This window comes from Brachycentrus maculatus, unplaced genomic scaffold, assembly GCF_059751285.1.
Source record: "Brachycentrus maculatus isolate JH-2025_06_01 unplaced genomic scaffold, ASM5975128v1 h1tg000311l, whole genome shotgun sequence".
In the NCBI taxonomy this organism is placed as follows: domain Eukaryota; kingdom Metazoa; phylum Arthropoda; class Insecta; order Trichoptera; family Brachycentridae; genus Brachycentrus; species Brachycentrus maculatus.
Window position 1 is genome coordinate 772,580 of NW_028281061.1, and position 15,006 is coordinate 787,585.

General features: G+C 32.7%; 1 protein-coding gene across 9 annotated transcripts in view; it reads right to left on the reverse strand.

Moving 5' to 3' along the window:
- RanBPM (Ran-binding protein M) overlaps nt 1–14,984 on the reverse strand; it is a 71,820-nt gene extending 56,836 nt beyond the window's left edge. For all 9 annotated transcript variants that reach the window (XM_088268077.1, XM_088268080.1, XM_088268078.1 and 6 more), the window contains exon 1: nt 14,779–14,984. In XM_088268077.1, coding sequence (XP_088124203.1) covers nt 14,779–14,971 — 193 coding nt within the window. In that variant the 5' untranslated portion in view covers nt 14,972–14,984. The remainder of the gene's footprint in view (nt 1–14,778) is intronic.
- Nucleotides 14,985–15,006: the final 22 nt, after the last annotated feature.

Here is a 15,006-nt window from a genome sequence, read left to right on the forward strand (position 1 = left end):
AGCACTGTAATAAATTATTTGGAGAAATATATAGTTTTTTATTGTTATTATACCTCATTATATGCACTGCTGTTGATTTTCCCTAAGTAAATTATTAATATAGCCGTTCGAGCATCTATCATAAATATTTCGTTTTGCCGTTCATTCGTGGGAGAGATCGCATTTCGACTGCATTCAGTCTACTTTCATTCTTCTTTTGCCAACTCTATGCTTCACATGTAAACATTGGGTTTGATGTCTTCAATAAATTTGTTACATTATTTCAAATGAGAAATACATTGGCAACATTTTTTCTTCATTTTCGAATCATTGTGGCAAGCACTATAATTATTTCATTTAAAACTAATATTTAATAACTTTTACATAATGATTTTAATATGAATAAATGATTTTCATGACTTTGGTTTGGAAAAAGCACATCGATATATTTGTTTAGATTTTTCGAGTCAATCCAGATTTCATAAGCTTTCTTCCGTGGGATCAATATGCAAAAACGCGTGCTATTGGGTGAGTAAAAGAGACGGAAATTTAACCTTTTCAGGAAGTACTTCGTACTTCGTACTAAGTACTTCGTTATAGTTAACGTCAGGTGAAAAGTGCAGTGAGGGTGACCAGCCGATAAGACGTTTTGTTACTGCGATATAAGGAAGCATCGTTTGCCTGCGATATGAAAGGTTATAAATAGCGTCTCGCTGCATTACGCGACAAATGTGTCTCCTACTTTCGAAAATCCGCCAGATCCTATTTTATAAGATTTTAAAATAAATACTCTATCGGCATGCCAATTGTAAGTTTTATTGTTTAAAATATTTATACACTTGAAAACCCTGCTAAAAAATACTTAAAAACAGCGTTGTTTTTCAAATTCCGCTATATTCATGGAACTTGCCTACTGACCCATATCGGCCAATCAGAGAGCAGGGATAGATAAAAAATTAAGATGACGTCATAATCCTTTTTGTTCTCGTGTTTTTTTTTTAATACTGAAAAAAATAAAAAAAATGTTAAAATTCTCTATTTCATAATATTTTATAAGATAGACAAATGTTTTGAACATAAATGTTACCCGGAGAATTTTGCATTTTTTGTAAAATCGACTTACATGGATCTGGCGGATTTTGAAAGTAGGCGACACAAATATATTACGTTCATATACTTGTCGAATATGACAGGAGTTTTTGTTTCCAGATTAAAACAAAACTTAAAAAAAAAAGTTAGTTTGTTTTCGTTTATTATCTTATTTAAAAAGATAGTATTTTGTTTTATATAAGTAATTAATAATTCTCCGCCTGCGTAGTATAATGGTCAGTACGCTCAGCTACCGTTCTGAAGTTCCCGGGTTCGATTCCCAGAGGGGGGGGGTCAAGTAAATATAAGTGATTTTTTCACTCTAAAATTTATTCAATGTTACCCTAGACTGGTGCCTGAAGCGAAAGGCTAATGACCTTTCCTTCATGTGACAATGATCAAGATAACACTGCGTTTATGCATTAACCAATGCATAAAATCAACTGCTTCTAGAACCTTCGCGTTAGAATTTCACTTCTAACGCGAGAGAGTCTCATGTATAATTTTTTTGTAAGGAAAGATTCATAACAAGATCACGAATAATTCGTTTTTTTTTTATACAATATGGTTTTATTTAAATCAATGTGGTGGGGTGTTTTCACCCCCTTGTGAGTAAATAGTGAGCCCATGGTCGAGAAAACTCCCTTGACCGATATCGAATAAAAGTCGTGCAGAAATTCGACCTCAAGCTACTTGGAACGAATACGTAACACAAACAATAAAAATGCATCTATTGAATTTGCGTTTGCAAAGAATAATGCAAAATCGTCTAAATAGATATCGCTCACTCCTTTCAAGAACGTCATAAATCAAAATTCATCAAATTTCAGTGGTGCATGGTTTTCGGAATGCCCAGAAAATGTACTATATCCCAGCAAAAGCGGCATATTTTTAACTTAATATTTACCCGCTACAGGGCAGAAAGTGTTGTATTTGGATTTTGAAGAAAAGGTATGTTTTAATTATTTTTTTAAATATACTAAATATTTTTCAAATGGAGAAAAAACCTTCAGGTTTTACCTAAAAAGGTCCGTTGCACAGTAAAAAGTTCAATAAGTGGCTTGATATTTATTTTTAATACATTGTATTATATTTTTAAACTTTAAAAACGTTCTAATGAAAAATCAAGTTTTTTTTATTTATGACGTTCTTGAAAGGAGTGAGAGATATGTCCCCTGGGTATTATTATCCCGAACTGTCGCTACTAGCCCACGTTTAATAGGGCAATGCGTCGATCCGATGCAGCAACCCGAAGGAAATAAAAAATGTCAACTAACATCACGCCGCTTTCACGCAGGGGTAGGCAGAGAGAATATAATGCCATACCATTCTGTCTTTGCAAACATTATTCTTCATGCATCTCCTTATACATACATACCCGCCGATTATTTCGACTCCTGACACAGCCGCTTTCTACTGATATGATATCCAGTCGTGCCTACTTATCTACTTATTCCATATTTACGGCAACTATTAAAAATTTCATTTCAAACGAATATATAAGAAAGGAAAGTAAGGCTGGACAAAGAATAATTGAAAAGATTAGGAAGAGTACGGTGGTATGGACATGTGGAGCGAATGGATAGCAAGATAATGACTAAGAAAATATATGTGGCGCATGTAAGCGGGGAAACAGAACGAGGACGACCGAAAAAGACTTGGCACGATCAGATCAATCAGAACCTAAAATCTGGCGGTGTCAAAAGTCTGCGTAATCGGAGGGTATGTATGACTAGATGTATGGATGTGAAGGAGGCGAGAGTGTATGTCAGGACAGAAGACTACCCCTGCCCCTACCCCTACCCCTAAGACTGCCTACCCCTGCGGCGAAACGGCGTGATGGTAGTAGCAGTAGTAGTAGCAGTATTAAATTTTACACAATAATAACAAATGAATTTCACTTGAGGGCGAAAAACAACTCAAAATAAAAGGCAATTTTTTAAAAAACTTTATTTGAAGGCATATTTAATAAAAAGCAAATATGCCTTCAACTTAAAAATAATTCGTATTTCTTATTTTTTCAAAAGCAACTGGGGGTTTTACTGCAATATTTAGAACTCTTTTGAAAAAAAAGAATTCAGTTAGGGAAAAATTCGATCATATCAAATGCATTTCGCTTTTGAGCGAAATACAAATGAAGATAAAAAAAAATATTTTATTTGAAGACATATTTGATAAAAAGCAAATATGCCTTCAAATTCAAGATTATTCGTATTTCTTATTACTTTCCTGCGTAACAAAAACAACCATTTTGATATTTTTAATTCGAAAAAATGAGAAAATTATGCAACTGGGTGTTAATTGCAATATTTAAAAAAAATCTCTTGAAAAAATGTATTCCTTTAGTAAAAAAAGAGCTTACTTTAAATGCTTTTGTGCAAAAAAGATAAAAACCCAGTTGTTTTTTTTTTAAAATATGAAGGCACATTTGATATGCCTTTAAAATAAAATAATTCATTTTTAATTAAGTTTTACGTGGTATGTTACCACTTTAGCAAGTAAAACTTGAATAAAAAATGGTTATATTTTGTACAATATATTAAAAGCATTGATAATTTTGTGGTGTGGTAAAAATACACAAAGTAAACAATGGACGATAAGGAAAGTGTTTTAAAAAATGGATAGATTACCGCACAGGGACTGCCGAATAAATTAATAATATTCTAAATAATTCGTTTTCTTTTTATTTTCCTGCGTAGCGACAGCAACGTTCCCATCTCCCATTAATCCCGGAGAAAATCCAGAATATAGAGTTGGGAGTAGGAAGGAATAGGGAGTGGCAGCAACACAAAGGAGCCGAGAACGCGGGTGCCGCGTACCGAGCAACATGACACGGGACTAGGGCGGGGAACCGGGTCATCCCTACACAGCAACTGGGTCACCAGGACACCGAAATGCACATCAAATATTTGGATATCGAGCGTACCTACATCTATGTAGTACATAGTATGTACGCCAACGTGGGATAAGTCAGTCGGCGAATAGTGAATTCACTGATGAATATCACTAAAGCATACAGAAAATTTACTTTATTTTATACATATTTTTGGTAATGATGAATATCCCTTGATATATAGAAAATTGACTACAACATTTTGATTGTGTCCAAATACTTGTTCACAAAATCTGGACTATCTCCAATTACAGGAGTTATTTTCATATTTCATATTTCATTTCACAATCAAAATGTTGTAAATAAATTATCTGGTCAAATTATAAGCTATATAATAAAAATGAAAATGGTATTTTCTGGCGTTTCTCATGTGTGTGATTATAATCCAGGATTCGGATCTCACATACTAATATAAGAGTTTCTGCTTAATAAAAAGCTTCTTTACATCTCACCAATAGATGTCTCTAGTGAAGTTCTAGTGATTCAAGAACAAGGTTTCTAAATTGGTTCATATATATAGAACTTCCAAGAATTTGAGTAGTGTGGTTGTCAATAATGGGTAGAATTGGTGAATGTTACACGTGTGTAAAGTGATCACTTAAACCAGCCTATGACGGTCGTCAGCCCCGTAAATGCCCAGACTTCCATATTCTTCTTCGTCTTTGATGAGATGTCAAAAAATAATATGAAAATTGACTACATTTTATACAAAAAATTTTGCACTAATGAAATTTTACATGATTTTTATTTGTAGAGTCATCTTAGAAACAATCGCCCGGTGACGATTCCAGACGCTGAACATTAAAGGCTGAGATCTCAAACGTATAAATTCAGAACGCGATCGGTCGCGCTAGGGGACAGACACAATGTCTCCGCGCACATTTTTTTTAGAATATATATTATTAGGATTTGTTTTTTTAGAAATACATATTAAAAATATATTTTTATAACTTTACAAATAACCTTTCAATAACTCTTTTCAAAACCATATAATTATATTCAAGATTTTTTTTGTTCAATACAAAAACAGTGTTTTAAGCAAAAATTCAATTACGTTAAATGTAAAAAAAAACGATTATCGTAAATTTGGCCTTAAGCATTTGAGCAAGTTAGCAACGTGTAGGTCTTGAGAGTGAGCTGTGATACAGAGGGAGGTTACAATAGACCTAATATGGTCGCAGTGACATAAGGGATGCAAGATCCCTTGACCTCACAAAGAAAGTTGGCAACATATGCATTATTTTGGAAAATTGGTACCTATCCCAATAAAACGAAAGCGGTAAGAACATTTAAGTTTTAAAAATAAATTACACCAATTTAAAAGATTGCTCGCGAAAACGTTTCAAAAAAATTCGTGACGTACCTTAACATTTTAAATAAAAATTCAGTCAAAGCGATTTAAAGTTTTTCTCCAATTTATTAAAAATAAATTGAAAGTTTTCAATAAATTTTTCATAACGTTGCATTACACTAATTTAAATGATTGCCCGCGAAAAGGTTTCATTAAAAATCGTGACGTAGGTAAGTCACCATTTTAAATTAAAAAAATTGTCAAACGCAATATAAAGTTTTTCTTAAATTTATTGAAAAATAAATTGAAAGTTTTTAATAAAGTTTTCATAACGTTGCATTACACTAATTTAAATGATTGCCCGCGAAAACGTTTTATTAAAAATCGTGACGTAGGTAAGTCACGATTTTAAATTTTAAAAAATTGTCAAAAGCAATATAAAGTTTTTCTTAAATTTATTAAAGAATAAATTGAAAGTTTTTAATAAAGTTATCATAAAGTTGCATTACGCTAATTTAAAATATTGCTCGCGAAAACGTTTCATTAAAAATCGTGACGTAGGTAAATATGTCAAACGCAATATAAAGTTTTTCTTACATTTATTGAAGAAAAAATTGGATCTTTTTACTAAAGTCTTCTTCATTAAATATTACCTTTAGGATACTGTTTGAAAAACGCAGTTGTCATCAATATTCGTAAATTCTATATTTAAAAAAAATTAAAGATATAAGGCCAGTCATAACCCAATGCACCTCTCCATTCCTTTACAGTTTGGGGTTTTGTCCACTGCAAGGAATTACACGCTATGTTACCGTCCGGCACGTCAGTTAGCGTTTTAAAACGAAGATTGGCTTGGATTGGCATGTACTTTTTTTAGCCTATCTTAGCTGTCTAAGCGGTTCATTATAAGAAATAGGTATCAAATTGTGGTAGAGTCGGTTCGAACCAAGAAACTATGACTCGAGAGTCCGCGATACTAACCAGGGGGCCAGAACTCGACACAAATAATGACACAGTTAGTGAGATGTAAAATACATTTGACAGTTTTGCTGTTTAGTTGTTTCAGGGTGATATAAGAAAGGAATGCGAGGTTGAGATAAGCATTATCGATAAAATTAAGAAAAAGGCGTTGAGACGGTTATGGCATGTGAATCGAATGAGTGAAGAAAGAAAAGTAAAACGAATCTATGATGCGGTTGTGTTTGGTAATAGAAGCAGAGATAGACCGAGGAAAACTTGGCATGATCAAATATTTCTAAAACTTGAAAGTCAGGAGTCATAATCACAATCGTAATAAGCCGTAATCAGCGGGCATGTTAAAGAGACGCATGAATGTGGAAGAAGCGAAGATTATTTGCAAAGGCAGATTGGTGAGGCGTTCTATTCTCTCTGCCTACCCCTGCGTAAAAGCGGCGTGGTGGTTAGTTTGATCAGTCGCCGTGGCGTATCTGGGTAGACGCTCGACTGCGAAACTGGCGTCGCGGGTTCGATTCCCGCCAAGTGCAAAATAAATTCAAGGAAGATTTATTTTCAATTGGTAAGGGTGTTTGTGATGTATTTTTCACATTTACCTTCCCCATCTTTACAATACTACCTACAGATAAGCCTCTAAAAGTAGAGGTCTTGCGGGTGATTCCTTTATTTAAAATGTTTTTTTTTTTAAAGATATATATATATATATATATATATATATATATATATATATATATATATATATATATATATATATATATATATATATATATATATATATGTGTGTGTGTGTGTATATTATAAAATCGCAAGGAAAATAAGTAAAATATGCATTATCGATCTCCGGATTACGATCCCCAATGTGGAGTCCGCTTGCCAACTCGGGGTGGTATAGCGCTGTTCGGCTTGTCGGGAAACTAGGTCAGGGCTGGTCCGGGCAGGCGAGTGGGTAGCTACTGCATCACAGGGGGATAATATTCCATCCCTTTATTGGCACAATCATTCAATTATCATTCCCTTGCGTACCCTACCACACGGACACGAGAGGGGTCGAAAGACGACGGACTTGTGGATAAAAGTACGGTAAAACTTCGATATAACGGACTTATTGGGGGGAGAGGGTTAAAAGTTAAAGGCGAAAGTCCGTTACATAAAAATAAACTAAAAATAAAAAATAAAATATATTTTTTTAAAACACGAACAAAAAGATATAAATAAACATTACAAAACATAAAAATTTATTGTCTTCGGACACTCACCGTGGAAGTGAACGTTGCTGTTTGATATCGATGCGCTTACTTTCGGTAATCCTGCTTTGAAAAATGAATCAAGTTTTGTTTGCACTTTTGAAGTTTGCTTTTTTTGTTGAAATTTTGTTCACGATAATCAATTTTTTTGCATATTAAAAAAAATACATATTTAATTTTCAAAAAAAATACTTTTTTGCGATGCCCTTAACGTTATCCATGTTCCGTCGTTTTATTTTTATATTTTATTTATTTCATTTCCATTAACTACATCCATTAAATACATCTATATATCGTAGTCGTTCAGGAGAAAGTGACTAACTACCAAAACGTAAAATGTTTAGGAGGGCCATTTAAGTCACTTTTGCTTGGCAAGAAAATAAACATCAATGCAGTTAGTCATTTTTACAAGTCAATATATTATACTTCCAAGTTTAAAATCCATTGGGATTTTTTCAGGGCAATATTAAGCTAGTAAGATATCAAATAGTCAATGATCACGTTTTTGTAAAACAATGCACTTGGTCACTTTCTCCTGTATGACTACGAAATACATTTTTTAGGTTAAATTTTTAATGCAAATCCAGCCCTGGTTAATAATTGTCAATTCGTACAAGTTCCAAAACGAATGTATATGCGATTTGGCAATTGGTACAGTCAATAATGGTCCTTGGGCAACGCTAGCATAGCGGACGTTTTCCTGACCCGCATACGCAAGCACGCAGTTAGCACGCACGAGGAAAACAACGTTGTTCCTTCGATAAAACAATCTTGTTTAGAATATTATTTATTTATTTTCATAGATCGGATCACGAATTACACCGTGAAATACTGACCTTGTATGATAACAGGACTAGCCGAGCACAAAATGAATGATTACCTCATACATTTTATTCTTTTACACATTTTACCAGGGCTGTGGAGGCTGAGTTGGAATCGGAGCCGCGGTGTTCGAGTCGGAGTCGGAGTCGGAGTAGGAGTCTTAAAAAATGAGCGACTCCGACTACTTTTTCGTTAATATTTTAAACACATTTTTTATTTTTTATTTATTACGATTTTGTTTAGTACACAAATCGCTCACTCCTTTCAAGAACGTCATAAAACAAAAAACTTGATTTTTCAGGAGACCGTTTTTAAAGTTTAAAAATATAATACAATGTATTAAAAATACATATCAAGCCACTTATTAAACTTTTTACTGTGCAACAGATCTTTTTAGGTTAAACCTGAATGTTTTTTCTCCATTTGAAAAATATTTAGTATATTTTAAAAAAAATTAAACAATACATTTTCTTCAAAATGCAAAAACAACACTTTCTGCCCTGTAGCGGGTAAATATTAAGTTAAAAATCTGTCTCTTTTGCTGGGATATAGTACATTTTCTGGGCATTCCGAAAACATGCACCGCTGAAAATTGACGATTTTTTTATTTATGACGTTCTCGAGAAGAGTGAGCGAAATATTAAACTTGCAGGTCTGAAAAACTATCTCGAAGGAACCATTATAGCATTAAAACCGGTTGACAGTTTTTTTTTTACTTTATTTTTTCTATTGAATTCTCGTGTAATTGAAGTGGCATTTACATTCAACAATGGAGTGCTATCTGTGTATCTATCGGATATTTATGTGTATATACATATATAGGTAAGGATGTAAGCGAGATAAAGGATTAAACATTCAAAATTTCAAATGACGATAATAGGCATATCGCGACGTCATTGACTGTTCCAATAATGATTTTTTCACTAATTTTCCTATACAAACATTGCCGTCAAAGCACTTGTAATATTGATAATAAAATCGGTGTTCAAAAATAAAGGCACGTTTTAATATTGTACATAATAAATTATTACAGAAAACATTTGTTTTTTTTACCTCTTGAGTTTATTTAAGACAACTAGTTTCGGAAGCTAAGCTTCCATTGTACATAATACATTAAAGTCGGGTTATAGCTTCGCAAGCTTAGGGTTTCTAGGTTCGACCCCACTCTGCCACAACTAAGTTCCTGTTTACAAAGATAAGACGCTCACCCAAAAATAGTATTGAATTGAAATATTTGTAAATATTTGAAATATATAATTCTCAACAAATTTTTCTTAATTTTATCGATAATAACAAATGAGCGAGGAAAGAACGGTTAAACAAATTAATGAGGCGAATGTAATTGGGAAAAGGAGCAGAGGAAGACCGAGAAAAACATGGCACGATCAGGTATGCCAAATACTTATAAGCGGTCAGGTTAGGAGTTGTAACAATCGGCGGGTATGTATGAGGAGATGCATGAACGTGGAAGAGGCGAAGAATGTTTGCAAAGACAGAGTGGTGCGGCGTTCTATTCTCTCTGCCTACCCCTGCGGTGAAGCGGCGTGATGGTTAGTTGAATACGAATTCCGCACGCGATCGTAGAATATGTCGCTAAGTAAAAAACCGTTTTTCTAATTTTTATAAACGCAAAGACAGACGATCTATTTTTTATATATCGCTCACTCCTTTCAAGAACGTCATAAATCAAAAAACTTGATTTTAAGGAGAACGTTTTTAAAGTTTAAAAATATAATACAATGTATTTAAAATAAATATCAAGCCACTTATTGAACTTTTTTCTGTGCAATAGATCATTTTAGGTAAAACCTGAATGTTTTTTCTCCATTTGAAAAATATTTAGTATCTATATTTAAAAAAATAATTAAACAATACATTTTCTTAAAAATGCAAAACTTCTGCCCTGTAGCGGGTAAATATTAAGATAAAAATATGCCTCTTTTGCTAGGATATAGTAAATTTTCTGGGCATTCCGAAAACACGCACAACTGAAAATTGACGATTTTTTTATTTATGACGTTCTTGAAAGGAGTGAGCGATGTGTCAAGACAGTATGTTGAACGTGATATCGCTTCCGACAACGTGACAATGCCCCACATTTTGTTTTATGATCGTGGAAATAAAGATACGAACGGCTTACGATTCTTTGTTACAATTTTAATAAAAGTGAAGTATATTAATTGTGAAATTCAATATTGAAACAAAAAACTTCTTTGTTGTACAGGGTGCCGCAAAATTTATCACCGTATTTGAAGACATTATAATTTTTTCAAATGGCGTCGTACGTCAATCATATTAGACATTTCGCTCACTCCTTTCAACAAAGTCATGTATCAAAAAACTTGATTTTTCAGGAGATCGTTTTTAAAGTTTCAAAACATAATAAAATATATTTAAAATAAATATCAACCCACTTATTGAACTTTTTGCTGTGCAACGGATCTTTTTAGATGAAACCTGAATGTTTTTTCTCAATTTGAAAAATATTTAGTATATAATACTTTAAAAATTATTAAATAATACCAATTCTTCAAAATGCAAAAACAACACTTTCTGCCCTGTAGCGTGTTACTATTAAGTTAAAAATATGCCGCTTTTGCTGGGATATAGGACATTTTCTGGGCATTTCGAAAACATACACAACTGAAAATTGACGATTTTTGATATATGACGTTCTTGAAAGGAGTTTTTGTGAACTAGAGGAGCTGCAGTATACAAACAAATACGCGCATGGCTCAAAATTTTGTTTTTTAAAAACTTTTTTTACAAAATAAAAAACACCGAGTGATGGAAATCTTTATTTGGACTTCTACAATTTTTGTCAACTGTTAAGTGGAAAATATGATATCCGTAATGATTGCCGTCAGCGTTGAAACACATTCATGTCCGTTTTATCAATCTGTTTGTATGCTGCAGCAGTCTAGTTCACAAATGTCAAATATGATTGAAGTACAACGTCATTTGCGAAAATCATAACATCTTCCAATAGGGTGATTAATTATGCGCCACCCTGTATTTACATACGTAGAATAAACAGAAACAAAGAGAAAATAAAATGTTACAAACGCGTAGGCACCTACACTGCCGACAGAAAGTTCAAGACCTGGGGACCATATTAATTTTAATTCTGTACGGAAATAATCATTATTTCATTTTACTTTTATCTACAGTCTGTTCACAGTCATTTTACCCCTAGTTTTTATTTGGCAGTATAAATAATAAAAAAATAATAATAATAAAACTAGAAGTAAAATAACTGTGAACATTTTTTTTAGTTATTTATTTGGCAGTATAAATAATAAAAAAAATTAATTAAATAAAACTAGAGGTAAAATAACTGTGAACAGACTGTAGGGCTTTTTTCCATGGAACGCGGTGGAAAGGCGTTCCGGAACCTTTTTTCACGTTTTTTCATATTAATTTTAAAAATCAATTAGACGATACCATGTTTGCGCTTCCGCAATTACAATCTTTATTCATATAATTCATCAAAATGACAAAATGTGGCCGACAAAATTTCGGCCGTCCTCGTTCTGTTCTCCCGCTCACATTCGCCAAATTATACTTTTTTAGTCATTCTCTCCTAATCCTATTCACCAAAAAAGAATAATATAAATAATAACATTATTGTTTTATAAATGTCACGTGTTAAAAGGGATTTCGTTCGTCTGCTACAATGCCCACATGTTTAGACTTGACGCCGAGTATTTTTTTTTTCGTTCGGTAATCTTTATCTAAAGAAAGACCTTCGTGGAAAACAATTTGACGACGATGACACATTAAAGGCACCGATTAACGAGCGTTTTGACAGCAAACAAACAAACAGGAATCATTTTATTTTATTTTTAAGTCGATCGCTAGAAGTCAGGATAGGCACTGCTTCTCTGTCTATATGGAATGCACGCCCCTGCTTATAGGCACATACTTCGAGAGATATCCGTACCAATACAACAGCGTCCAGAGTTTTTTTAAATTTTATTCATACATAATCAAATTAATTTAAACAAAAATTTAAAACAACTACAATTATTAAAATATCAAAGATAAACTACGAAAATTCTGCGTATACCTTAGAATCCGTCGTTTTTACATGAATCGTTCTGTTTTTCTTAGAAATGGCTAGGGAACTCGGGGTTTCATACTCCCACTCGTACTAGCTTATGTAAATTGACCACTGCACCTTAAGGTGAAATTTATTACGATGAAAACATTTTCTATACAAAATATGTATACACAAAAAAAACGAAATCAGTCGGTGCTATGTACAACATATAATATTTTAGATAATAAATAACCAGAAGGTAAGAACTGCATCAAATTCAAAGCACCATAAATTTAATATTTATATATAAGAGATTTATATTTTTTGTTTCAGATTTTAGTTAGTAATTTGACTAAACGGAAATGATTGAATATCGTCTTCTTTAATCAGCACTTTTCTATGGATAATCAATTATATGCATACACCACGCCTAAAAGGGTGTTATTCAAGTCGATGGATGCTTTTGATGCTCTAAAATGCTGTAATAATTTGAGCTGTAAAAATACTCCATGGAATATTTAATTATAAATGGCAAAATTATATTAATTTCCGATTGTAAAGTGAGGTATGTTACATACCGTATGTCTCTAAATAACGAAATATTTTTAAAAATCCCTATTGTCTAAATAAAGGCGAAGTAAACTTGAATTGCGTATTGTCAAGGTAGCGTTTCATTGCATATTTCATAATTTTATTGCAGAACATCATTTTATATTTGAAATAAAATAAATGATTTCTTAATTATTTCAAATATAAAATGATGTACTTGTTTCGTTTGTTAATTATGATTCGTTTGATAACGATACCCTCACAATTTATTATTTCTCGGCGAACGGTGTAAACATTGAATTTAAAAAGGTAATTTATTGTTGAAGAAAGAAAAAAAATAAGCATCTACCACAAAATGCATTGTCAATTCTTACTGAATTCAAATAATGCTCGCTAAGCAGGAACTACTTTTTGTAGGAAGCCTTAAAATTTTCAAAGAAGTTGCAATTTCCGCCGCTAGGGTGCGGAAGTTCTAACAAAAATGGCGGCCTCGCCGTTCCCAGCTGATACAGGCAACCAACATGCCAAATAGACAGATGAATTTGTACTCGTATGCGATCGTAATGTTTTGTTTAGATAGATACACTATTTTTGATCGCATCTAATTTTAACAACGAACACTGCCGTAACAACAGCGAAGTAGATTTTTTGTTTCGGTACGAACTAATACTCATAAAAAATATACTGAAATATAATAAAAACGCAAATCGTTTATGTAGCTCACTGCACTGATCAAACGCTATGTGAAGCAAATTACTTGATGTACTTGAGGCAATAAAAATATTTTTACTGTAAATAACACAAGAGCAGATAAGAGGCGAATAAATAAATATTAAATAAGGGGAAAATTAATATCTAGCCACAGAAATAATATATTTAAAAAATTATATTAAATTGTAACATTGATAGATTAAAGGTCAAAGAACTTGGTACTTGTCACGAAAAATACGAGAAGTTTACGAAATAGAAAACTTTATATATTAAAAATTGGTATTATTTTTTTTATTGCGTAATATTGTAAAAATAAATAATTCAGGGGAGAGAATTACTTATATCTCTAAACACGCAGTAGTAAAAATAACAATAATAAATATTTTAGATTGTTAAAAAAAATACCAAATAAAATTATAAATGATTACATAATGATAATAACATTGATAAAAGTATGCCATGTGGAAATTAAAAACACTGACGAAGTAACATACATGCTTGTGTGGATAATGATAACACAAAGAATTTTCGACAAAACGAGTTAGTTCAAAATTGCATACTGCGATTTATTCATGGTTCTTTATATCTTCTCAAAAAGTTTATAAAGAGAATTTCTATATGCTTTAATAGAAAGGGCGAAATTACTAAGGAATAGACGTAAAAATCTGGCGCATAAAACAAAGCACGTTGTGTTTTACATTAGTATAGAAAAATGATAATACAACAACAAAAAACAGTTTTTATTATCATTCTCGTGGGACGTTTGCATATAAGTCAGCATATAATTTTCTCGCAAGCCTCTCTAAATAACACGTATGTACTGACTGACAGACAATGTTAATGGACTGGATATTTGGTTTATGCCGTATATATTGGACGCGACTACTTGAAAAGGTTTATTAAGAGCTTTAATGATGTACAAGGTTTAGTTGTTTTGCGTCATGTCAGAACGATGCGATCAGCTGATTTCTTTGTTTGCGTTTTGCAGACATCTCGCATCGTTATTCGACTGACACGGTCGATGACATGAGTAGAGTAATTTTCCACAGTCGAACAATGATTCGTGCGTAATAACAAATCAATAAGGTATCAAAGATCTAAAGACATGTCATAATTAAATTAAAAGTAGCGAGCCACTCTCCTGTTCTTTGAAATCCATAAACAAAACCTTGAAAGTTCTTACCTTTGTAGTGAACACGGAGATTATTTTGAGACAGTCCAATATAGTTGTATTTGTCCTTGGTGCTCCAGGATCGCGGTAAAGGTGATTCTTCTTCGTTCACATAAGGATATAACATTTTTAAACGATCAACAGATTCACTTTGCAACTCATTTTGGGAATCCATCGCTTCCCGTCCACTACTCACAGCAGCCATTTCTAATCTAGTCACCCCCTCCACTTTCTGACGTC